Here is a 27,181-nt window from a genome sequence, read left to right on the forward strand (position 1 = left end):
TATAAGAGTTGCTGTGGTCATGATGTCTCTTCACAGCAAGAGAACAATGACTAAGACAGAAGTTGGTATTGCTGTGACAGACTTGACCATATTTTGGGGAGGTTGTGGAAGGATATTGGAACTTTGGGCTAGAAGAGTCATAGAGTGTGGAAAGCTCAGTGGGCTGTTCTTTCAGAGTTTTAAAGATAAGAATGTTCTGAGCAGTGCATAGGATGGAGGCCTGGCTTGTAAAATTCCAGAGGGAAACAAAAACTCTACTAGGTCATTTGTCTGTGATGTCTGGTCATCTGGAGCTGAAGAATTAGCTGTGATTAACAAGAGACCAGAACAACTAAAGTAAAACCTTTGTTTTATTGGGATACTTTATGCTGGGGGAAATTAGTGGTGATTAAGAAGGGCCACATAATCCTCTGCTGTAAAACCAAAATAAAAATATAACTAAAATAAAATAAAAACAAAATAAATGTAGTGGTATATGCTTGAAATTCCAGTACTTGAGAAATTAAGGCAGGAATTTTACAAGTTCTAAGCCAATCTAGGATACATAGTAAGACCCTAAACCAAACCACAACCAAATAATGAATAAAACAAAAACAAGTAAAATGCTCGCCTCAGCACTGAACCCAGCCATACTCCTAATATTGTGCTAGGCTAAGGCTTGGAATCACACCATGTTTCTCAGGCTTATGTGGTCTTGGGAAGTTCTATAATGGCAGTTACTCTTTGTGGAGAATTAGCATAGAACAAGATACTGTGAAGTATTTTTCATACACAATCTTGCTTAATCATCATGTCATGCCTATAAGGGAACTGTTATTATTCCCATTTTACAGATTACATAAAATTATTTCTCAAAACTGCAAAGCTGGCTCTGAAGCCCAGGCCTATAAACCCAGGCATTACAGGGCTCTTAGGTGTTCTATAATTGCCTTTTGGAGGTTTATGTTTCCATGATTCTGAGGATTACATTATGTAACATATATAAAACAATTTTCTACAAAGAAATTAAAGTGCCTAGAACAGTTTGAGGGACCCAAAAGGAGTTTCTTAAAGTTGAAATTAAGGAAATTTGATGACTTCAAATCATATAAAGAATTCCAAAACTGCGTTTCATGAGGCTAAAAACTGTCAAATGACAGCAAGGACTGTAATATTGAAAAGATGTCACTAACTACTGCTTGCAGAGTTCAGCTGACACATGGAAAGGATAACCCTCACCTATTGCTGCATTGACACAGAGATGCAATGTCTATGTCATACGGGTCAGAGATAACCTTAATAATTTTACAACTACTTGGAATACTGAGTGGAAAATTTTGAAGTGTGTTTGCCTGATACAAATGTGCCGCCTCTGCTTCCATTTTAAATTTTTTTAAAGCTGGGAATGGAGGTGCACACCTGAAATCAACAAATAAGAAAGCAAGCAAACAAACAAAAAACCCTCAATGGTAACATATCATTGTTATAGAATATTTAGACAGTATTAAAAAAGGGTGAAACAAAAAAAATAAATCATATATTTGCTCTGCAGTCTGGACTTTGTTGTATTTCCTGAAGCCAAGGACTGGGATCCTAGGCCACTAGTAAATATGAATTGTGATAATATTATATTGCCATGCATTATTCCCATGATAACAATGTCCTAATAAGGTTCCCTTTTAGTATTGCTACTTAGCTTATTAGCTTCATAGTCTTACCTTACTCCATAAAGCAAGTATAAAAAGAGGTATAGGTGATCTTAACATTTTCTTTTGAAATGGGGTTTGTGATAGCTAGTTTCTACTGTCAGCCTTATTACATGAGGAAATACCTAAGGAATTACTGAAGCACACCTCTGAATGTGCCTTTAAGGGTATTGCTAGGGAAATTTAAATGAGGTAGGAGATCCTGAACGTGGGTGCCACCAACATGGGCTGTGTCTCCAAATGAATGAGAAGGGAAAACAGATTCAGCTGAGCATGTGCATAGCTCTCTCCTCCTGGTCTGCTGAGATGCACAAGCAGCTTCACGCTCCAGCTGTACCCACCGTGAGTCAGAGTAAACCCCTCCCTTCCTTAAGTTGGGCTTTGTCAGGTATTTGGTGACAATAATGAGAAAAGTAGGAATTTCTTGTTCTTACTATGTATCCCTGTCTGGCCTCCCACTTAAAACCCTCCTGCCTCAGCCCATCTGAGTGCTCACATTCATGGATATACCACTGCATCAGATAGGAATGGGCCTCAGGAGTGAGAATTACTGCATCAGCACATCATAATATAATAACAATTAAAAAAAACATAGATGTCCATCTGCTGATGACTGCGTAATGAAACTCTGGTAAATTCACACAACAGTATTTTATTCAACTGTTATAAAATATGAAATTGTGAAATTTGAAGGTAAATGGATGGAGCTAGAGACATTTATCCTACTGAGGTAACCCAGACCCCAAAAATAAATATCACATTTTCTCTTATATGAGGAGGCTAGCTTTCAAGATTTTAATATGTGTGCTTCATTTTGAGTAATGACAGAGGTTAAGAATCTATGGTAAGGAACTATTAATCCCAGATATACAAGGAGAAAGACCACTGACCCAAATCATCATGGACAAGTTAATTAAAGCAAGCTTTTAAATTAATGCACATAAGCACTATCTCCTTAAAAGTTGTGTTCAAGACATCAGCATTGGACATGGGGAAGATTAGGGCTTTTATAGCTCAGGGTTAGGGAGTTCCCAAACGGGAGACTTGGTGGAGTTAAAGTAGAACATAGCAAGGTAGTCATAACAAGGTAGTCATAATAACCCACTCCATGAGAGAGAACTCATACCTAATGCTGCTAAAGTGGCTAAGAACTTAAGACTAGTATTCCATTGTGTAAAAATACCACAATTTCTGTATCTTTTCCTCCGTTGATGGACATGTGGGTTGTTTCCAGGTTCTGGCTATTACAAATAAAGCTGCTAAAAACATAGTTGAGCAAATGTCCTTGTTGTGTACTTGAGCAAATTTTGGTTATATGCCTAGGAGTGGTATAGCTGGGTCTTGAGGAAGAACTATTCCTAATTGTCTGAGAAAGTGCCAGATGGAATACTACTCAGCAATCAAAAATGCGGAAATCATGAAATTTGCAGGCAAATGGTAGGATCTAGAAAAGATCATTCTGAGTGAGGTATCCCAGAAGGAGAAAGACACACATGGTATATACTCACTTATATAGACCCTATAAGATATGATAAACATAATGAAATCTATACACCTAAAGACGATAAACAAGAAAGAGGACCCAGGGTAAGATGATCAATCCTCACTTAGAAAGACAAATGGGATGGGCATCAGACTTAGAAGAAAACAAGTAACAGGACAGGAGCCTACCACAGAGGGCTTCTGAAAGACTCTACCTAGCAGTGTATCAAAGCAGATACTAAGATTCATAACCAAAACTTCGGCAGAGTGCAGGGAATCATATGAAAGAAGGGGAGTTAGTATGACGTGGAAAGGACAGGAGCTCCACAAGGGCCAAATATATCTGGGCACAGGGGTCTTTTCTGAGACTGACACTCTACCAAGGACCATGTATGGATATAACCTAGAACCTTTGCTCGGATGTAGCCCGTGGTAGCTCAATTGGTTTCCCATAGTAAGGGGAACAGGGATTATTTCTGATAGGAACTCAATGGCAGGCTCTTTGACCTCCCCACTCCCCAAGGGAGGAATAGTCCTGCTAGGCCACAGAGGAGGGCTTTGCAGCCAGTCCTGAAGATACCTGATAAAACAGGGTCAGAGGAAAGGGGAGGAGGTCCTCCCCAATCAGTGGACTTGGAAAGGGGCAGGGAGGAGATGAAGGAGGGAATGAGGGAGTGGGATACAGCTGGGATACAGAGTTAATAAAATGTAATTAATAATAAAAATTAAAAAAAAAAGAAAAAAAAGAACTTAAGACTAGATGGGTCATGGGCTTTACGGGGGAAAAAAAACACTGCTATTATTTTGCTAAAGGAACACAGCAATAAAATGACTCTTAATGACATATTGCTATGCCCATAGATAAGTATATCAGAGAAGCTAATTTTTTTTTTTTTACAGTAGAAGTAATTAACACAGATAGTAATTGACACAGGACAATGTGTAAAGAGTGAGAGACTTTAGAGTGCTCAGCCCTCAGTAGAATGTCTATTACATCCCTGCTCTCAAGGCTCGGTGATCTATGTAGAAGTATGTATGATCTTTGTAGAAGATCTACGTGGAAAGATTTTAAGAGCCAGAGGTGGTGGATGACTCCAAGAAAACAGCATCAGATACAACAGGACTAATGCACAGAGGAGCTATCAGCCTGGGACAGCATCTGCAAGATCTATACAGTTTCAAACCAGAAAAATTCCCAGCCCTGGGAGATTGACATTGACACAAAGTCTCCCCCAGACCAAGAAGTTATTTGTAATTGACATATGCTCAGAAAGGGAGAGTCAGTTTTCTCCAATGGAGTGTCACTGGCTAACCGACACTCCAGAGTAGGGCTAGGCTTAGTAGTAGTTGGCCAAGACAAAACAGATTCTGTTTGTTTGTTTGTTTGTTTTAGTGGGTTTTTGTTGCAGTACTTTTCATCTTATTGGTTTTGTTTGTTTGTTTTGATTTTTTTGTAAAGGTGGGGAGGGAGACAGGGAGAGAAAGACAGAGAGAACATGACCAGAAATTGGGTGGTTAGGGAGTAAAGGAGGATCCATGAGGAGATAATGATGTGGAAAATATGATTAAAATATTTAAAAATTTAAATTAAAAAGGAAAAAAAAGTATCTTTTATCAAACACATAAAACTGTCCATACATTCAGCTGTTTTTAGGGTAATGCAGCTGTTGGCAAGGAATCCCAGATTACCTACTCAACTAAATGAACCCTCCTTTGAATGAACAGACTTTGCACATTTCCTGGTTAAACATGGAAAAAAGCACATTTATAACCTAACCTTTACTTTATATAGTCAAGATGCTCTTTTCCTATTAGACCTTTTATTGTCATCAATTCATATACATTATCCTGATGACTTTTGTTTTAATTATAACATACGATGGAAACAGAGGTAATGCAATATGTGTATCACATATGAACTGTTACTCTGAAGACAGATACAATTAAGCTGAGTTCTTGGCCTCATGGCTCACATTTTAGGAAAGTGACTTTAAAAGTCTGAAATGAAATATTTTGTAATATTGTGAAACTAAGTACTTTAAAATCTTTGTAATAATATGTATTTTTATGAACATACAAGCAAATATATTTGTATATGCACAGTCAAATACTTGGCATACATTAGACATGTAATGAGTAATGGGCAGTGTCATTGTACGTGCTATCCTCTACAACACAGCAGCAGGGGAGTCCTCCATTCAAACCAACTACGAGCCCCAGAAGATGTTTGGGATCTTTTCATTTACCTCATCCCTCTCTTCCACTGGAAGAGCAGCATAGGATCACTTCTGCTAGATCTTTGAAAAAAATCCAGTTGAATACTTAATATCTGTATAAGTGTTTAAGTAAAAATAAAGTATGATTAAAAAGTTATAGTGATGATTCTAGGTTCAAATGGAAAGAAATACTGCAATCTGGCTTCTGCGCATACAATTCCAACTTAGGGTAAGAATCATATAAGCTTAAATATTTTATTTATCAATTCTTATATTTTAGAATGAAATCCTAGCTTTAGAAAGTGTTGGGGAAAGTACACACACACAAAAGAACAAAACAAAACACTAAAATTTGGGGCAATAGGGTCTGGAGAATTGAGTGGTTAAGAGCGATTACTTACTGTTCTTGCAAAGGACCAGGGTTCAGTTTTCAGCACCATATGATGGCTCACAACCTCTGTAACTTCTGATCCTGGGGACCCAAAACTCTCTTTCTGGCCTGCTGGGGAACTTGCATGCATGTGATACACACACATACACATAAACAAAGTTATAAAAGGCAGATTTAGGTTTTATTTCCTAACTCCTTAGTCTGTGTTCCTGGTTAGTTATACTGTCAATTTCATTCATCCTCACTAATAAATGGAATACTACTATTACTTAGCTCACAGGGTATTGATACAACTTAAAAGCGAGCTGAAAGTATTTTGTTAGTTTTAAAATAATATTAATTCTGAACAATGATAATGTTCAGTATTATATCTCTTGGTTATTAATATAATTAAAATGTTTTTTGTTTAGATTTTGAGTACTCTGGCAGCTGCCATTTGAGAATTTTGTTGTTGAAACAAAACAACTAGTTTTTACACTGACATGATTTTCCCTTCTTGATCTAACCAGTTACTAGAAAGATGATACAGAAAATAAAATTGTGCACAGACTGTTCATGAGCTAAAGCTTTGATACCATATTTTGCAGTGGATTGAATGAGAATGGCCCCCATAGGCTCATGTATTTGAATACTTGCTTCCCATTTTGTAGAACTGTAGAAAGATTAGGAGATCTTGGCCTTGTTGGAGGAGTTGTCAGTGGAAGAGGGCTCTGAAGTTTCAGAAGTCCATGCTATTCCCAGTTATCTCTTTTTCATTGGATCCTGCTTGTGGATTGAGATGCAAGCTCTCAGCTATTGCTCCAGGGCCATGTCTGCCTGCTGCCATAGTCCCACCATGATGTTCATGAACTCTAACCCACTGAAACTGTGAGCCCCAAATTAAATGCTCTCTTTTATAATTATCTTGGACATGCCGTCTTATCACAGCAATTGAAAAGTAACTAATACCTTTCATTTGATGCTCTCCACAGCACAGCCAAGGTCCAAAATGCTATCAGTTGTTCTAGCACCCTGAAGACTGGATCATCATATCTGGAGCCAAAAACAACTGGACTTTTCACGTGAAATTACTAAGGAAAAATAAAAACTCTGTCTAAAACTGCGGCATTCAAATCTGTGGGTCATGGCCCCTTTGGGGAGGGGTGCCAAGCAACCCTTTAACAGGGGTCACATATCAGAAAGCCTTAATATCAGATATTTACATTTTGACTCATAACAGTAGCAAAATTACAGTTATGAAGTAACAATGAATATAATTTTATGGTTGGGGTCACCATGGGAAACTTTATTAAAGGGCTAAAGCATTAGGAAGGCTGAGAACCACTGGTCTAAAAGATGAAGAGATTTATTTCAGCAAGGGCTTGATAGAGTATGATCCCAGGTTCCCCTGAGAGACTTGTAGTCTTCTACAAATGCTTGTGAGCAAAGCTAACCACATTGTACACTTGAGAGCAAGAGATGTCCAGAACACCTTAAACAAGTAGATTGGCTGCAAATGATAAAAATTAAAAAAAAAAAGAATTAAGTAATTTTAAGGCTCTGATACACTATTAAGTTTTTCCAAACATTCAAATATGTGCCCCACCCTAGGCTTAACAAATTTCATAAAATCCATATCCTGCATCTCAAAAAGAAACAAACCAAACAAAAAAAAAAATCTTCCATGTTGTAGTTTAAAAAGAAAATCCAAATCTTTCTGAAAATAAAACAAAATGAAAAAGTCAAAACAAGATAAAGAAACAAGAGGTACTTTCTTCTGGAAAGTTTCTAACAGATAAATCTGCTTTAGTTGCACAGAATTTCTTTCTGGCATGGAGTATAGGGATTGCCTTTCTCTCTTTACATGCCACAGGAAAGCAGGTATGTGCCCTCATACGTAATGAATCATGGAGGAGCAGAAGGAACTCGGTGACCCTGCCCTTCAGGGACTGTGGATTTAATCCTGCAGTCATGGGCCTGGAATTAGTCTCTGTTCATCAGACTGGAACAATCATCATTGTGCTGTAAGAGGACTGAGAAATAGAAACTCTATCGGTATTTCAAAAAGTGACGTTTCTGCTGTACAGAAGGCACTTCCTTCATTTTAATATGAAATGACCATGTCACATGAAAGGGCATACAGCTGTAAAATACTTTATCTCCTAGTATGGTTCAAGATAAAAGGCTTGAAATCCAAAGCTATGTTAATGCAAGTATCTGCTTAATGCAAGTAAGTAGACGTTTTGATTAAATTGGCATATATCAAGCACAACCAGAAAGGTTATTTGTGAAGAAATAATTCTGCACCTTAATGGGGACACCAATCACAGCTGATGTTGGTTAAAAATACAACTTCTTTGGCCTTGGTGGTTGGAAACTTCCTTTATTTTTTATTGTTGGCAGTGGACATACCTAATCTGAAAAGTTGCAAAAGTGTATTTGTGCTCCTAACAATTCACTTGAGAAGAAAAGGGTAACCTGCCTGACTCTGACTTCATGGTGGATAAAGAATTGAGTGACTCAGATTCAGAGCAGCAGAGATCGTCCCAGCTGTCTTCCAGAGCTAAGGTTCAAGTATCGACATGGCGCTCACGATGAGAGGAGAAAGCCTTTCCAGTCATCTCACCAGGCGGACTGAGCTGTGCAGGGTTCTTACCAAGCAGAAGTGAACAGTATCATTTTGTTTCCTTCCACAATTCTCTTGGGCCCATAGAACCACTGTCCTTATTAATTATCCCTGACAGATGAGAGGTGCACAACTATTGCTGGAGTCACAGGTGAAATGGAGAGAAAGAAGCACTATGGCTCCCAACAGGGAAGGCTATAATCCTTTTTTTGTTTATGCTGTAAATTACATATTTATTTGGTTAGCATGAGATAGATAAGTATTTCTACATACAAAGTTGCCCAGCTAAAATCAAAATAAGTGATATTAATGTTCTATGGTCAGTTTTATTAAACCTCAAAAGCAATAAACTTTATGAGTTGGTAAATATTACATTTGCAACATAGTTAACATTCCTTTACTGTCTCAAGCACTTAGTACACATTGAAACCGCAAGTGTACACTACATTATTCATATCTGGGGTGTCACCAAGTGATGGATTGCTGTAGGAAAGGCTGTCCTTTAAATAAATCAACAAATAAAAATGCAAATGTTAACATTTTCAGCCACAAACTTTTTCCATCTTGAATGGGGAATGAAAATTTCACATATTGACAGCCAGCAGAGAGAACAATTAAAAACCTATACCATGAATGGGAAAGATAACTGCCATGACTGTTATCTTCCTGTACATGCAAAGGAAAAATGTATCTCACCCAGCACCACACCATATTGTCATCTTTTGCAAGCCTCTGTTAATCGTAAACATTCTTGAAATTTAGGGTGAGTGTGGATCTAGATCTATTCTCCTCTTCAAAGATTTGTGGGAGGAAGAACCAGAGTTTGCATAACTAAAAAAGTCTATAAAAAATGACTAGCATATACTTCGAAATGAGAATGATTCAATGCTCTGGATTCTGACAATGGAGAAGTGCCACTGGGCTGTCCTGGTAACTGATTTTTACAGTGTATCATTTTTTACGCGGCACTTCGTATAATACACTGATGATAAGCCACTGTGAACTCCTCTAGAGATAGGATCTGGTGTGCTTCATATTCTTTTAGTCAGCCAAATGCTTATTATTTACAAAGCTCCTGAGAATCTATATTTAGCTGATCAGCAGTATTAAGGGCCAGCACATGAATAATCCTTTTCTTAACATCTCTAAATAAGAGTATTCGCAGCAAATTTAACCAGGCCTTTTAACACTCTACCACACTGATATGGTCCATTCAGAAAATTTATGCTGAGCATGTTTTACAAAACCCTCACAGAGAAACATTTTCTTTCTCTTATTCATGCTTCCTTTTAAACTGAAATTCAACCTTCAAAAATATATTAAAGTAGTGTTAAAGATCACATTTCAGTGCTAGAGTGTAGCTTATTGTTGGAGCGCTGGGGTTCCACATATGAAGCCCTGGCCATTGAACCCTCTCATCAACTAACCAACCAACCAGCTAACCAACCAGTCAACCCAAACAACCAACCAACCATCCATCCATCCATCTAACCATCCATCCATCCATCCATCCATCCATCCATCCATCCATCCATCCATCCATTCATCCATCCATCCATCCATCCATCCAACCAACCAAAAGCTAGTTAAATATTAACAGTAAGAAAATTCACTGAGATTGAAATCAAAAGTATTATCCATTTCTAACTCAGCAAAACCAATCCCCATGGGATAGGAAGCTTCTGAGCACAAGCTTCCAATCAAATGTGAAGTAGTACAAAACAGAGCATACCCTGTCCACTGTCCAAAATTACAACTCATATGTTTCTTTGGCAACTTCCAATGGCAACAGCATTAAAAATAAAAGCAAGAAAGAGGGTCAATGCTGGCTATTACACTACTTAAGTTAATGGTCCTGCCTTTTATTGGCTAGGGAACAATTCACTCAACCTCTCTGAGTCATAGTTTCCCAATTTTAAAATGGAAGGAGGACAGTTCTATCTCCATAGGCTCTGAGGACTGACTCAGGGAGTTTGGCACAGTTCTGGGTACACAGCACTAAAAGACAGCAGCCAATCCCTTCCCAGGTCCTCTGTGGTGTTTACCTCTCTGCCTCCAGAATTAAAGGAATACCGAGAAGAGCCACAGTTACAATGAACACATCTCAATAATGTGTAGGTTTGTCTTGTGTAGCATAGTACTTATATGAGACCCAAATGAAAGCCAGCTCTATAGAAGGAAGAGTTATAGCTCTTTCCTTTCTCGAACAAACAGCAACCAAAGAATGTTTTACAGTATGCCTTTGAAATCATCAGCCTTGAGATAAACAATTTAGGTAATTAAACTATACATTAAACCTTAAAACTATATTCATGCGATAAGATGTGAGGGATTTAAGTGCCTCAAACCAACCTTATCACCAAGGAAATATAAACCAAGTCCTTTTGAAACTGATGCTTTTATATGTTGAGTCTGAAGTGTGTAATATGGGAGTTGTTATATTAATATGAGAAGTTTTAAATAACATATTTTTTTCCCTAACTCCAGAAATGGCTGATCACATAATTAGCCCTTCTAAAGTCTCTGGTATACATGGACATTAAAATTCCTTTAGCACAAAATCCACTGAGATTTTCAGAATTTAGTCACATGGAGTTGTAGACCAAATATATTACTATACTATCTGTGATCAGTTGAGAAGGATTCACTGCTAAGCAGAGTTTCTGTGGACAGGATGCTTTGGGTTTCTATGGAAATCCTTGCCAACTGTCATGACCCTTTCAGAAAAGTATGAATAGGAAGAACAGAACTCTGAATCTACAGCTTCATAATAAGTGCTTATTGAGTAAGATCACTAAAACTGTCCAGACTTCTTCAGTCTTATAAACACGCTTATAAAGAACATCAAGTCAAAGAGTCTTTTAGGCTCACCTTGAGGTGTTTTGCTGGGGTGATGACAAGGATGGGGTCACAGGGCCCTTAGGGCTTCTTGTTGGCATAGGAGATGTGGATGCATCTTTTCTAACTCCTGTCACTGTCTCTGTATAAACAATAAGGGAAATAGTTTGAATATTCAATAAAGGAAATGAAAAGTTCACTTCAAGTAACAAAGTAGACCATTTGGGGCATGCCAATGCATCAAAGACAGACCACTGCTTTCCCCCCTTCCTCCCAAAATAGAACAATGACAGATGAAAAATTCCTTATGTTGGTTTTTATAAATATCAGTGATTCACACTGCCTTACTTAAAAAACAAACAAAATCCACCCATCTGTGCAATAACAGACTAATGTACTTTGTTTTTAAGACATATCTGCCTGTCATATTTCTGATGGTCTGGGTTTACTATGAAAATGACTAAGAAGGCAAACTGTTTTAATTTGTTCCTTTTAACTATTATTAACAAAAATCTTGTTGAAAAAACAGAAAATGCAAAGCAGATACATTTGCATCTCCAGACCTTTCAAGTTGAAGAATTCTCTTTAAAAGCATTTAGGACATAAATATCCCGTTTCTTTTAAAGAACTCTGTATTGGACTATAATGTGTATCACGTGAAAGACATGACCAACGTATCATTGTAGGGTCCTGAGAGATTCCTAAGCAATAATTTATCTTCCCACAGCACGGGCTGATCTGGCCCGGTCCTTTCTTGGGAGTACCGATTAGTTGATTTCTTACTCTTCTCTTCCTGATGTCAAAGAAAATGATAGAATTAAAAGGAGGCATTTTTTTTTCTTTTTGGTTTTATTTCTATATTTATTACTTTTCAACAACACAAGATATCTCTGAATTTATTTTGGAGGACTGTGAGAATTCTGTCACCGTTTCTTTCTGGTTGCTTGGAAACTGCGGCCGAGTATGCATTACAAGCTTATTTGGAAAGATCCACTCTTTTTTGTAGGAAAGAGCGAATATCTACATAACATGGAGTGAGCTTTGGAGGGTTAGGAATAGCAGATCCTAAAATGCCAAAAATGCAGAGCACCTATCTTTTCTCCCAACACTCCTCTGAGTATATGTGAGATTGATATTAACTTCCTGTCTGGATCCGATCTTACGCTGTCCCTCTCCATCTCCAGATTTACCTTACAAGAAAATATTTTTCATAAAAACTTTTTATGAAAAGAAATAATATAATATTTATCATAAATATTATATTGATAGCAAATTGACAAATAAGGAAAATGAAAGATATGGGACCTTGTGTGGCTGGCCTAGGGCAACAAAGAAAGTAAGGCAGGGACCTGCATCTATTTCCAGGCAGCAGGTGGGATGTACATACTGTGAAAAGTGTGTGGCATTAAGAAAGGAGATCACAGTACTGGGGAGTAGGAATACTCTGACGTTCAAGGCAAAAGTCTGAAAGCAAGAAATGGAGAGCTTGGGATTTGAAGCAGAGGCCTACATTAAAAAAGCATCACATCAAAACTCAGAAGGTTGAATATATAGTTTATTCAAGAAATATTTATTAAATATCCTTATGACTTGATCCCTTCCTAATGACTATCTTTAGTCAGTTCTTTTTAAATTTATTTTTATTTTTATTAGTTACAGTTTATTCACTTTGTATCCCCCCTGTAGCTCCTTCCCTCCCTCCTCCCCTCCCAACACCACACTCCCTCTCTCTTCCTCACCCAAGCCCCTCCCCCAGTCCACTGATAGGGGAGGTCCTCCTCCCCCTTCCCTCTGCTCCTAGTCTATCAGGTCATATCAGGAGTGGCTGCATCATTTTCCTCTGTGGCCTAGTAAGGCTGCTCCCTCCTCAGTGGGAGGTGATCAAAGAGCAGGCCAATCAGTTTGTGTCAGAGGCAATCCTTGTTCCCATTACTATGGAACTCACTTGGACACTGAACTGCCATGGGCTACATCTGTGCAGGGGTAGGATCAGGCCAGGATCTGCACAGTGAGCAGCAGACAGAACTCTGGGTCCTAAAACACCAGCGATCGTGTTTCCCAGGTGAGAGGAAACCTCACAGGTGGGATTCAATCAGCTTCAGATCACTCAGCTAAACCAGGGAAGAGTTCCTGGGTCCTGCCAGGGTCTGGGTCACCAGCCCAGAACTATACGCCGCACCGGCATGCTCTCATCACTGTCCCAGACTGAACTGTGGGCCCCACAATACCAGAGACTGGGATTTCCAGTTGAGAGAAAACCCTACGGTGCAAGAAGTGATCGGGATAGACCTTAGGTCACCCAGATAATCTGTTGAAAAGGACCCGGGTCTGGGCGCCCAGGTGCCAGCCCAAAGTAAGTGCTTAGCAGCCAGCACAGAGTCCTGCCTGCATGCCTGACTCACCATCCCAGACAAAACTGAGGGCCCCAGGGCCCTAGAAACTGAGTTTCTCTGTCGGATGAAGCCCACAGCGAGGGGAGCAGCAGGTCTGACCTCAGAGCACTCAGCCCACACCCGCTCCCCACCCCCCAAAAAAAAGGTCTCAGGAAAACTTCCCAGGTTCCTTCAAGTGCCCAGACACCCAGTCACCCAGTTGCCAGCAAGGTGGAGCTGTGCACACGCCTGTGCCTGCATGCTCTACTTGCCGTCCTAGAGGGACCTGCAGATCCCCAAACACCATAGACTCGGGGGGAAAACATCAGGTCCAACCCTCAGGACACCCAGCTCCAGAAAAGTTTCTGGGTTCCAACAGGTCCTAGGTTCTGGCTTTCTACTGCACACATGAGTGCTGTGCTCAACTTCCACTGATTACAGCTACGGTACTGGGGCACGCTGCTCTAACCTCAGACCTACAAAAGCCTGAGAGCCAATGGAGCAGCCCTCAGATACTGCTCCAAGCTGTGACCAGTTATCTCTAGCTAAACTGACTAAATGACGGGACTCCGGGGACTCCGTGGACTCCGTGGTTCTTCACAAGGGCTACGCCCAGCAAATACAGCTTAAGAGCAGAAGTAGCAGCTCACTAGATTCAGAGCAAGAAACCCAGAAGCAGGGCAGCTGTCTCCAGGACTTCTGATAAGAGGAGAGCCTTCCTGAACACCAGTTACCACACAGGTCCACATGCCTGAGGTGAACTGTGACAGTTCCTGAGAAGTACCACCATTAAGTTGACCATACTCAAAAAGCCGAAATCTCCTTCAGAACCCTGCCAAGGGGATTCTCCCCATCCCAGGACTCCAGCAGGCACCAGAAATTAACAGTCAACACCTGAGACTGACAGATGGGTAGAGGCCAGCATAAAAGTACAACCAATAAAGCAGTATATTCAGTTCTTTTAACAGTCTCAGGCTCTTCTACTGTCCCTGTGTTATGGAAGTGCAGGTGAAAACAAGCACTTGCTCAGCACTGCACAGCTGATGAGGGTGACATTGGTTTAAACACAATCCGGTCTACTACACAGACCTTCTGCTACTCTGTTAGACAGCCTGAAAAAGAAAACACAACACCACCAACACAGTGCCAAACTACTCTCTGGAAAGATGAACCTGGTGGTAGACTTAAGGACAGAAAGAATAAAAATTGGAGAATTTAATATTACAAAGAATTTAGAGCAAGCAGAATGGAGGCAGGAGAATGAAAACAGGTAGCAATTAGAAACAACTGAAGGGGTTTGTGGGTGACAACTGAAGGGGTTTGTGAGTGAGCAAAGTGGGAAAAGGACATTTTTTGGTAGGGACAGATTGTGAATATTCAGTCATTATCTTGGAACAAAATGCTAGTCTTTTTTGTTTTGACACTTCAGGTAAAAGATGGTTCTGTGATATGTGACTGAGTGAAACTGAAGAATGGAACTTTCAGAGAATCCAAGGGACTTCCCTATTCCAAGGATGTACTTTAGGAAGGTAAAAGGAAAAGGAGGCATAGCAATTTTCATACATGTGCTCACTTATTATTCTGGGGAGAAGGACCATAGCTTTCATCAAAATCTGAAGGATATGGGATCCCCAAAAGGTCAAGAATATTGCCTCTCAGGTATAGGTCAAATTTATTGTTTTGTCTTTTAACTCCCCAAACTTTTTGTTTGTTTGTTTGCCTGTTTTCTGCTTTTCAAGACAGGTTTCTCTGCCGAAGGTTTGGTTATGAGTCTCGGCATCTGCTTTGATACACTGCTAGGTATAGTCTTTCAGAGGCCCTCTGTGGTAGGCTCCTGTCCTGTTACTTGTTTTCTCCTATATCCAATGTCCATCCCATTTGTCTTTCTAAGTGAGGATTGATCATCTTACCCTGGATCCTCTTTCTTGTTTGTCTTCTTTAGGTGTATAGATTTCAGTATATTTATCCTATCTTATAGGTCTATATAAGTGAGTATATACCATGTGTGTCTTTCTGATTTTGGGATACCTTACTCAGGATGATCTTTTCTAGATCCCACCATTTGCCTGCAAATTTCATGATTTCCTGGTTTTTAATTGCTGAGTAGTATTCCATTGTTTAAAAGTACCACAATTTCTGTATCCATTCCTCAATGGTCCTTGGTTGGAGTATCAGTCTCAGAAAAGACCCCTGTGCCCCTCTGCCTCAATGTGTGGCAGAGTACAGAGAATCATATGAAAGAAGGGGGGAGTTAGTAAGACCTGGAGAGGACAGGAGCTCCACAAGGACCAAATATATCAGGGCACAGGGGTCTTTCATGAGACTATTTCTCCAACCAAGGACCATGTATGGATATAACCTAGAATCCCTACTCGGATATAGCCCATGTTAGCTCAGTATCCAAGTGGGTTCCCTTGTAAGGGAAACAGGGACTATTTCTGACATGAACTCAATGGCAAGCTCATCGAACTCCCCAACTCCCAGAGGGAGGAGCAGCCTTGCTAGGCCACAGAAGAGGACATCGCAGCCAATCCTGAAGAGATCTGATAAGCTAGGGTTAGATGGAAGGGGAGGAGGTCCTCCCCTATTAGTGGACTTGGAAAGGGGCAGGGAGGAGATGAGGGAGGGAGAGTGGGATTGGGAGGGAATGAGGGAGGGGGCTATGGCTGGGATACAAAGTAAATAACCTGTGATTAATATAAAAATTTTTTAAAAATTAAAAAAAAATGACAGGTTTCTTGGTGTAGCCCCGGTTGTCCTGGGACTGACTCTGTATATACCAGGCTGGCCTCAAATTCACAGAGATTCAACTGCCTCTGCCTCTTAAGTGTTGGGATTAAAGGCTTGTACTGCCACCACCAACTGGCTTCTCAAAGTTTTTTTTTTTTTTTTTAAACTTTAGCTTTCCTTAAAGAAATGCTCAATGTCCTTAGCCACCAGGGAGATGCAAATCAAAACAACCCTGAGATTTCACCTGACACCCATCAAAATGGCTAAAATAAAAAACTCAAGTGAGAACACATGCTGGAGAGGATGTGGAGAAAGGAAAACCCTCCTCTATTGCTGGTGGGAATGTAAACTTGTACAACCATTCTGGAAATCAATCTGGCGCTTTCTCAGACAATTAGGAATAGTGCTACCTCAAGATCCAACTATACCACTTCTGGGCATATATCCAAAAGATGCTCAAGTATACAATAAGGACTTTTGCTCAATCATGTTTGTAGCAGCTTTAATTGTAATAGCCAGAACCTGGAAACAACCCAGATGTTCCTCAGTTGAGCAATGGATACAGACATTGTGGTACATTTACACAATGGAATACTTCTCAGCAAATAAAAAACAGGAAAGCATGAAATGGTGGGAACTAGAGAAGATCATCCTGAGTGAGGTATCCTAGAAGCAGAAAGACACACATGGTATATACTCAATTATAAGTGGATATTAGACATATATGATAATCGTACTATAATCTGTACACCTAAAGAAGCTAATCAAGAAGAAGGACCCTGGGTAAGATGCTCAATCTTCATTCAGAAAGGCAAACGGGATGGACATCAGGAGGGAGAAAACAGGAAACAGGACAGGTGTCTACCACAGAGGGCCTCTGAAAGACTCTACCCAGCAGGGTATCAAAGCAGACGCTGAGACTCAGCCAGGATGCAGGGAATCTTATGAGAGAAGGGGAAAACAGAAAGACCTGGAGGGGACAGGAGCTACATAAGGAGAGCAACAGAACCAAAAAATCTGGGCACAGGGGTCTTTTCTGAGACTGATACTCCAACCAAGGACCATGCATGGAATTAACCTAGAAGCCCTGCACATATGTAGCCCATGGCAGCTCAGTCTCAAAATGAGTTCCCTAGTAATGGGAACAGGGACTGTCTCTGACATGAACTCTTTGTTCATGTCCTGCTGAGGGGGGAGCAGCCTTACCAGGCCACAGAGGAAGACAATGCAGCCAGTCCTGATGAGACCTGATAGACTAGGGTCAGATGGAAGGGGAGGAGGACCTCCCCTATCACTGGACTGGGGGAGAGGTATAGGAGATGAAGAGGGAGGGAGGGTGATATTGGGAGGGAATGAGGGAGGGGCTACAGCTGGGATACAAAGTGAATAAACTGTAATAAATAAATAACAAAAAGTTAAGCTTTCAAAGGCCATGTTAGTTTTTAACTATAATTGTTCCTTCTACAAATTCTGATTTAATATTAAGTGTGCCAGCAATGCTGTACCTTCATGTATTCACAGATACACCACCTTATATAAAGATGTTATACTTTTTTTTAAACCCACTAAGTTCTAGAAGTATGCTATCCATTAGGCTAATCAAATTTCTATATAAATGCTTGTGTTTATTCATGTGTGAACATACTCATACATTTTTGCATATACATACAAATGGGGTAATTTTCTATCTACCCATCCATTTTCTCTGTGCCCATCCATTAGTTAACATTTCTGATAATTTTTTCTTAGTTTGGTGTTCAAAGATTAAGAATTTCTGTTTCTGGACTCTGTTAAAAAATAGCTGAGTTGTATCATTTGTTCATTTTAGCTTTAGGAAAATTATATATATCATACATACATATACATATATACAACATACACACACACACACACACACACACACACACACACACACACACGGTGCAACCTCTCCCAGATCAGATGGCCACCCTGGTGCCTAGGACAACTCCAATTTCTGTCCCCAGCCATGTTTTCTTTGTTCCTTAGGGTCAAGTACTATTTATTATTTCTTTTCTGTTCTCTACAGCTTTAACATGTATGTATTTGGTTTAAAAATTTCTTTTGCATTGTTGCTTTTGATTTTTATGAAAACTAAAATAAGTTCTTAGAGTTTATTTCTGTTGATTGTGTGTGTGTAGTTTGTTCTCTTTGCTAAGTCCTCTTCTGTGCTATGCACTGATGCTATGGGTGAATATTGGAATAGTTCTGTTTTGGGGTGATTATGAAAAATAGGGCTGTGACAGAAGCTACCAGTTATTTGCTGAAATGCACTATTATTATTTTCTCAGCTGCGTGCTAGATTACATTATTACCCAGTTTCTTTATGCCTCTGTGCGGTCAGGTTTGTTACATGTGCCAGTCACAGTTTGTCCTTAAAAATGTTCCCAGTTTGTGCCCCACATCTTTCCTCCTTCTTCTTTATCCAGCACTGTGGAAAGGTCAACAATCATCCTAGGTTTTGTGGGTCATACAGCTAGTCACTATGTTCAACTCTGTGAAAGTAAAGAAGACAAGCCAAGACAGTATGTAGGCAAAAGGCACAGTTGAATATGATATTCTATGTAGGTTTTACGCATAAGTTGCTCTTACTGCTTAGGAAATCTCCTACAAAAGATTTTGTTAAATGGTTTCCTCCCCCCTTCCCCCCGTTGACAGAGATGATCATGTGATTTTGCTTTCTTTCTGCTAATGTAGTGAATTACATTGATTGATTTTTCTGAATTGAATCACCTTTGCATTCCTGAGTTAAATCTCACTTGGTCATGATTTATCATCTTCTTAATATGCTGCTACATTCAGCTTGCTACTTTTCTTGTTTGGGTTACTTCCATGCATATTTATAACAGACATTGGTCTACAGTTTGTTTCATGGTTGCCTGGTTTCAGCCCTGGCACTCTTTTTGTTGTTGCTGTTGTCAAATTTTTATTGATTTTTTTGTGTGTGTGTGTGTGTTTGATTTCATGCATCCCAGTCCTACTCAACATCCCTCTCTTCATATGCACTCTTTGTCTTTGCAACCCCCCAAATAAACACAAAACGAATAACAACAACAACAAAAGCAAAGCATAGAAAAGCACATTGAAGCTGTAGCATGTCATAGTGTGTCCCACAGTACATCCCTCTGTCCATACATCTTTACTTGCAAATGTTCATTGCAGTGAGTCTTTGGTCTGGTTCTAGATCTCTGGCTTCTATGACACCAATATTGGATCCTCATGGGGACTCTTCCAGGTTGTCCTGTTTTCCTGTTGTTGCCCTGCATCATCATGGAGCTCCTGCAGCTTAGGAACAGCAGGACTGGCCCTTTCACACATCTGATATAGATTTTGGGGTGGGCCAATTCAGAGCTCTGCATCTGGGCCTGGGTGGTAGCTGATCTGGTCAGCCCACTGGCTCTCCCTTATCTGCACCACCAATGTGATGAGCTCTCCAACAATGCTCAGGCAATGTTCATGCTGTCATCAGCAGAAGGCAAGGTCATCTCTCCTGCTCTCATGTCCTCAGGGCTGCCTCACTGTACCTCTCCATGCAGGGCCCTTTGTCCTGAGAGCTACAGCCAGTGAGGAGGGCAGGGCTAGCTTTCTGGCTCTCATAACCTCAGGGTCATCTCTCCTGTCTACTGCAGGTGGCAAGGTGGAACAAGGAGTGCTTCACCCCTGCACCCATGCTAGATGTGTGGCAGGGCGCACTCTCCCTTGCTCTATCCTCTAGGCCAGCTCTCATCTATGCCCCTTCCACCAAGGCCAGCTCTATTGTTCTGCCCAGAGGGGGTATAGGGTCTCTGGGGTATAGGGTCCCACTCTCCTGAGTGCTATGGAGGGCAGAGCAGGAGGGATAGGGTCAACTCATCTGCTCTCATGACTCGAGTTCTCTCCACTGCGGCAGGTGTGAGGGGCAAGGCGGGAGTGGGGGAGGGAAGAAGGGAAGATCATCACTGCACATCACTTCATGACAGACAAGTGGCTGGGCCAGCTCTCCCTCACTCTATCCTCAAGGCTGGCTCAACTCCCTCACCCTTAACCAAGGCCAGCACTACTGTGCTGCCCAGGCAAGGTACAGGGTCTGCTCTCATTGGTGGGGACTCTTAATATAAAGTTCAGATGTTTCCCTTCTGGTTCTGTATTATGGAAGAGTGTGAAAGCATTTGCCTTAATTCTTAAAGATTTGGTGAAATTCGCTGTAAGGCTGGAGCTGAGGTGACCTGCCACCCTAAAGACCACGGCAGCAGATGCCCCAAGCTGAGGCAATTCCAAGCCTTGGCCATCCAAACCCACGCCAAGTTGAGGTAGCAGGCCACCTCAAGCCATTCTGATGCCTCATAAGCATTTTCATTCTTTATTTTTGGAGTAAAGTCTGGTAATTTGTGTGTTCATTTTATCTAGGTCTTGTAGCTCCTTGTATGTTTTTGTTTCAATGTTACTCTCTAATCCTAGGAGGCTGCAGCATGTTCATTTGGCTTTCAAAGTTTTCACAGAGTATCCTTTGACAATGCATTAGGCAGAACACAAAGCAGTACTTTTGTCAGCCTTTTGAGGAATCTACAGACTTGTCAAAATAGTCCCTTGATATCTGAACCCAAGATTCTGCTTTCCCCGAAATCAGAGTCTTTCATATGTGCTTAGGCTGACATCTTCAAGACTGATGCCATCCTAGGGTAGATGTTACTTAATGCTAAGAGTCCACAACATTTTCTCTCTTTTTTTATAATTTTATTTTATTTTTAAATAATTTTATATATTCACTGTATCCCAGCTGTAGCCCTCTCCTTCTTTCCCTCCCAATTCTCCCCTCCCTCCCTCATCTCCTTCCGTCTGGCCCTAGCTTATCAGGTATCTTCAGGATGGTTGCAATGTCCTTATCTGTGGCATAGCAAGGCTGCTCACCCATCAGGGAGGAGGGGAAGCTCATGAGTTCATATCAGAAACAATTCCTGTCCCCCTTACTAGGGAACCCACTTGGATGCTGAGCTACCATGGGCTATGTCTGAGCAGGGGTTGTAGGTTATATCCATGCATGGTCCTTGGTTGGATAAACAGTCTCATAGAAGACCCCTGTGCTCAAATATATTTGGACCTTGTGGGACTCCCTGTCCCCTCTAGGATATACTAATTCCTCTTTCCTTCATATGATTCCCTACACTCTGCCAAAGGCTTGGTTATGGGTCTCAGCATCTGCTTTGATACACTGCTAGGTAGAGTCTTTCAGGTGCCTTCTATGGTAGGCTACTGTCCTGTTACTTGTTTTCTCATATTACCAATGTCCATCCCCTTTGTCTTTCTAGATGAGGATTGATCATCTTACCCTGGGTCCTCTTTCTTGTCTATCTTCTTTACATTTACATATTTTAGTATGTTTATCGTATCTTATAGGTCTACATAAGTGAGTATATACCAAGTGTGTCTCTCTGCTTTTGGGATACCTCACTCAGGATGATTTTTTCTAGATCCCACCATTTGCCTGCAAAATACATGATTTCCTTGTTTTTAATTGCTGAGTAGTATTCCATTGTGAAAAAGTACCATAATTTCTGTATCCATTCTTCCATTAATGGACATATGGGTTGTTTCCAGGTTCTGGCTATTACGAATAAAGCTGCTACAAACATGGTTGAGCAAATTTGAACTTGAACATCTTTTGGATATATGTGTAGGAGTGGTATAGCTGAATCTTGAGGTAGGACTATTTGTCTAATTGTCTGAGAAAGCGCCAGATTGATTTCCATAGTGGTTGTACCAGCACAACATTCTCTTATCATGCTTCTATAAAGCCTTTCCTCTCTTCAGAGTTTTGATGAGGTGGATTCTTAATAATGTGTCTACAGTATTTCTGGGAGAGGATGAGCACCTATGTTATCTACTTCAATGTTTCCATTGACATGTTATAATATGAAAATTTGGCACAATCATTACAACAACAACCACAAAGACATTGTATACCCCAATATCTCAGCAAATAATCAAATTAATGAATAAAAAATATGATTATGGTTGAATAGGAAATGTTCCCACAAAAGCTCAGGTATTGAAAGGTCGTTCTCTAGCTAGTGTGCTATCTCTGGAGGTTCCAGAAACATTAGAAGGTGGAACCTATCTGGAGGAAGTAAGTCATGGGCGTGTGAGTGAAAAGCATGTGTCCCTTTCTCTGCTTCCTACAAGAAATGAGGTACAATCTCTACCTATGGCCCTCTCAGCATGATATCTGCCCAAGTGTGGTAGCCAACTGGAATCTCTGACACTGTGAGCCAGAATAAAATCCTTGCTCTCTAAAACTGCTGTTCCTTAGGTGTCTGGTCATATGATGCAAAAATTAACACAAGTATTATCTCAACCATTGTAGAAAAAAATATATTTGATGAAATCAAACACCCATTTATGACAAATACTCTCAACCATCTAGAAGGTACTTTCTCAACCTAATTTTAAAAAAATAACCAAAAAAAGTACCAGTAATATCACACTTAATGTCTGAAAGGCTGCTTTCTCTGGGACCCGGAGGTATGCATATACTTTTACCATTTTATTTCTAGGAATGGAACCCTTAGGCAGTCAACAACAACAAAAACAAGCCATATTTACAGAAAGAAAGACATTGTTTATGGACATAGCTACATCTGAGTCTTAGTCCCCAGTATTCTTTGAAACTTATTTTACTTGGAGATGGGGCCTTTGAAGCAGTCATCAGGGGTCAATGAAGTCACATGGGTGGGTCCTACTCCAGTATGATTGCTAAAGTGGTATCTTTGGAAGAAGAAGACACACCCAGGAAGCATATACACAGAAAGGACTATGGGAAATCAGTGAGAGAAAGCCCTCTGTAGGCCCAGGGAAGGGTCTGAGGAAGAGAACGTTTGGTGGTCAGGGAAATACACTACATATGAATGGGTGATTGCATGGGTATAAACAATCGTCAGGCTTAGCAAAGTGTTCATCTAAGACCTGTGCAACTCTACTATATATAATTAAACCTCAATTAAAAGAAAAGAAAATGAAATAATGATTACGGTTTTCTTGACTTCTCAGAAACTGCTATTTCAAGGCCTCACTATAGAATTTCTTTTTTACATTAGCAATCAATCATCATAAGGAATTTGATGATGAAGGAAAAAAATTTGCTTAAGTCACTAAATCACTATAAACATTGAGGTCAAAAGCTAGTACTGATTAGGTCCTTATTTTGGGAAAATAAAATGAGAGCAGAAAAAGAAAAATCAATATATTTAATGCTATGTTAATTCAGTCAATGAATATATAAAGAATATATAAACATAGCTCCATGTGTGGAGCTATGTTAAGACATAGAGACATATAAGCTATTGTCTAGTGATAGAAGCTATCAAGTTATATATAACAAATTGGTAAAGTAGAAGTTATTTTGAATTATTTCTTTCAATTACAGAGGATGGGAAACATAGGTGTTTTGTTTTAAGTGATAATATTCCATAATTACAGCAAGATTAACTCTCAAAGATAGGCTCTTAAACTTGAACTTTTTTTAGTGAACTAGATAGAATGAGTTACTCTACTGTCTACTGTCTACTGTCCACATAGCATTCTAGTGTGCTCGTCTTCTGTGTGCTCTCAACACTTAGTGTATCTCTTATTTCACACTTCTGGGAATAAGTTCATTCTCTTATGATTAAATATAAGATACAGATGACAGTAATAATAAAGGAAACATAAGTAAATGATCCTTAGAGGCCACATGAAAACTGCTTCTGTATTTTGATTCTTCCAACATAATTAATTTTTTCTTTTGCGTTTATCTACCATGGGTGGTCATGATGCTTGCATCACTACAGGCTCACTTACAGACATCACTGGGAATACTAGACATTGGTTACTTCAGTGACATTTATAATAATAACTTTCCAGTAAAAAAAAAATGTGCTTGAGAACCTCTCAGGGAACTCAACCACTACGTAAGGCTAGCCTAAGAAAATTCTCAAAGAAAAAAATGAAGAGTGTGGCCAACACTACTACCTAAGCTGAAATTACTCTGGAGTGAGGCTCTGCCCCAGATGTTAAGGGATTCAGAGATCCATGACAGGAACAAGCAGGAGGTAGCCCCAAACACAGCAGGGACCTTTGGAATGGCTTTCAGCCAGAGTTCAGAAAAGGCAGTGTCAAGCCCCATAATCTAATATTTTCATTCTGAATTTATGCTCTGTGGCTCAGCTTTAGCTAGATGGTCAGCATCGCAGGGGAAACACCCTAAGTCCCCAGGACTCTTGGAACAAATAATCAGTCACTGCTCAGGTAAAAGCAGTTTTAGAATGGCTGCTGAGGCATGGCAAGAAGGAGAGGCAGGCAGAACGTGTGTTCCCCTATGCATGCCTTCTAAAAGCTAGATTTTCCAAAGTAGCATCTCCCATTCACCATAACTCAGAAAAAAAACTAAACTAAAATACATCATTCTAAGCAGTGATGAAAGAGAAAGCTTATATTGTAAACTGGTTTTGATAACAATGTGCCTATTTTTGTTATCTTGCTCTTCGAGTCAAGAGTCTGTCTATATGTTTAGTGTCAATAAAGTTAGCAAAATGGTGAGGAGAGCAGCAGAGGTAAAGGAGTGAGAGACTGGTAATAAAGATTAATGGTCCTGCAGTAAATATCCTGTATAGCACTTCCTGATTAAAGGACAACAACAAAGAAACAATAGATAGAAAAGAGAAATGTATACGGAAAGATCCTGTCATGATAATGAGAGGAAAACAATTAAAGAGGTGCCAACTAAGCAGTGGAGCCTGGGCAGTTGGTGCTGGGTCCCTGGCACTATAATAACCAGGGCATCCAGAACCACAGTGCACACTGGCAAAGTTAATTTTCCCATTGGGCTGAGTGCCGCAGCAAAGGCCACAGCAATAACCCTGCTCTGTATCTGTACACAGCAGTTCTGCAATGGCAGAGAGGCTCAAGGGGGCAACTCATGTCTTCAGTGATCAAGCAGACCATAAAAGAAGGGAAAAAACCAAAAACACCCCATAAAGCTATCTTTTCCATGAGTAGAAAAACCTCATGGTTCCTGTGAATATCTTAAAATGTTAAAAAACTTCAAACTTTTAAACATATGAGAAGGCTTTTGATATTTTTTCCCTATCACAATATATCCTCCTGCCTCAAAAAAGAAAAAAAGAAAAAGTGGAGTGAGGGGAGCTGGTGGAAAATAAAATGGCAAATGTCAGTGTTCCTGAAAACTCTGGGGATATGTATCTGCTTCCTTTGAGTTAGATCGATTGTCTAGCAGCACTCCCGGGAGTCACTGTGTACAACGAAAGTGCTGCAATGTCAGCATACGGCACCGCACAAACCATGGTGAGTCAAAAATGATTTTGCTTCAAATTAGAAATTGATTTTTGGGGGGTGGGGACAACAGCCCTTTCCAGGCTTTTGGCTTCTGTACTGGACAGGGGGAGATCTGCTCCAGCACAGGCTGTCCTGACAGGGTCTGACAAGTGTCTTCAGGGCTGCTCTCTAACTGCAACAGTCTCAACCAGTCACACACACTATTTGTCCCTCTGTTGTGCTACGTGGTTTTTCCTTTTGCTATTTTATTCAGTGCTGGCACACAACATACTTGTGCTGGCAAGTCAACAGAAGATTATGCTAAGTCTTGCAGAGGAACCACTAGACCAGTTCAGACTGGTTCTCCTCTCTGAAGTACAATGGCAATAATAAGAAGGACCAAGGTAAGGAGCTCCCATTGCTGAAAGACTATTGCCAGAGACAGTAGAGGCTATCTCAGATAATAAGTCTTCACAATTTAATCTTTGTCTTAGGTACCATTGACTAAAAGGAAGCTTCAATGTCTGTCGTCAGTGGAGCTCTGTAGAATATTTTTCTTATGCCAAAGAGAAATTGTTGAGTTTCCAGTTTGAAGCTAGTTTGAAAAATTATTATTTCTCAGTGCCCTGGAAGAGGATAAAGTGACTGATTTCTAGGTTACTGTTAATTAACCCCTAGAACACAGCAAAGCTGGCAGCATGTGGAGAAAGCAGGAAAAGGTACATGTAAAATTTCCTCACAGAGCACATCCACTCTCAAATAAGCAAACCTGAGAGTTGTTGACAAGATTATGAACAGTGAGTTGCTTAACACCAGCAGGGGGAGAAGGTTTCCTGGTAGAAGAGGGAGTATACACACACACACACACACACACACACACACACACACACACACACACACACAAATCAGGATAGCAGTCCTGAGGTGTGAGCAAAGGAGGCCTGTTTCCTATCCAGGAGAGGCTCATTCCCTTTCAACTCAGTCCTTAGGGCTGTCGGCATAGGCTGCACAGAAGTCACTCCAGGTCCAGCTGGGAAACACATACACACCCCTTTCCTTCATCATTTCAGAGTTATTTGTAGTTGATTTCTTTTAAAAACCTACAGTTAAAGCATGAAGTATTAGCCTTCAAAGAGTGCTAGGCACAATTTGCTGAGACTTGGGAGGTTGTGTTTTAGTTACAATGTAAAGTGGTTTATGACTTCCCCTCTGCATCAATTATGATGCCTTACTTTTCCAGGAGAGATTTGTTCAACTCCTCATTCTGTTACTTTGAGAACAACAATTGGTACCTACAACCATACTTAATGTTCAACTCAGCTATTAAAAAGAGGGCCAAACTGGACAGATTTTCATATTAGTACTCTATGAGAAATAAGTGTAGATGTGACTTGAGATTCCAGTAGCTGTGCCTCCCACAGCGTTGCAGGCACATGTTTATCTGAAGTGCTAACTCCAGCTGGCACAGTAGAAACCACCTGGTGTTCACTGCTTGCAGGAACCCGCCACCTCCCAAGGTTCTTGGCAGCTCCTTTTTCTGCTTCTGCAGACATTACACT

At 40.3% G+C, this 27,181-nt stretch overlaps 1 protein-coding gene across 4 annotated transcripts in view; it reads right to left on the reverse strand.

Moving 5' to 3' along the window:
- The window catches only part of Kiaa1328 (KIAA1328 ortholog), a 213,855-nt gene that overhangs the window by 16,551 nt on the left and 170,123 nt on the right, over positions 1–27,181 (reverse strand). For 3 of the 4 annotated variants that reach the window (XM_021649075.2, XM_060377584.1, XM_060377585.1), the window contains one exon: positions 11,251–11,359. In XM_021649075.2, the coding sequence (XP_021504750.1) occupies positions 11,251–11,359 (109 nt within the window). Of the gene's footprint in view, positions 1–5,784; positions 6,537–6,722; positions 6,845–11,250; positions 11,360–27,181 lie in introns of all 4 variants that reach the window. The other variant, XR_009589873.1, reaches the window with a different exon arrangement.

The sequence above is a fragment of the Meriones unguiculatus genome, chromosome 2, assembly GCF_030254825.1.
Source record: "Meriones unguiculatus strain TT.TT164.6M chromosome 2, Bangor_MerUng_6.1, whole genome shotgun sequence".
Classification (NCBI taxonomy): domain Eukaryota; kingdom Metazoa; phylum Chordata; class Mammalia; order Rodentia; family Muridae; genus Meriones; species Meriones unguiculatus.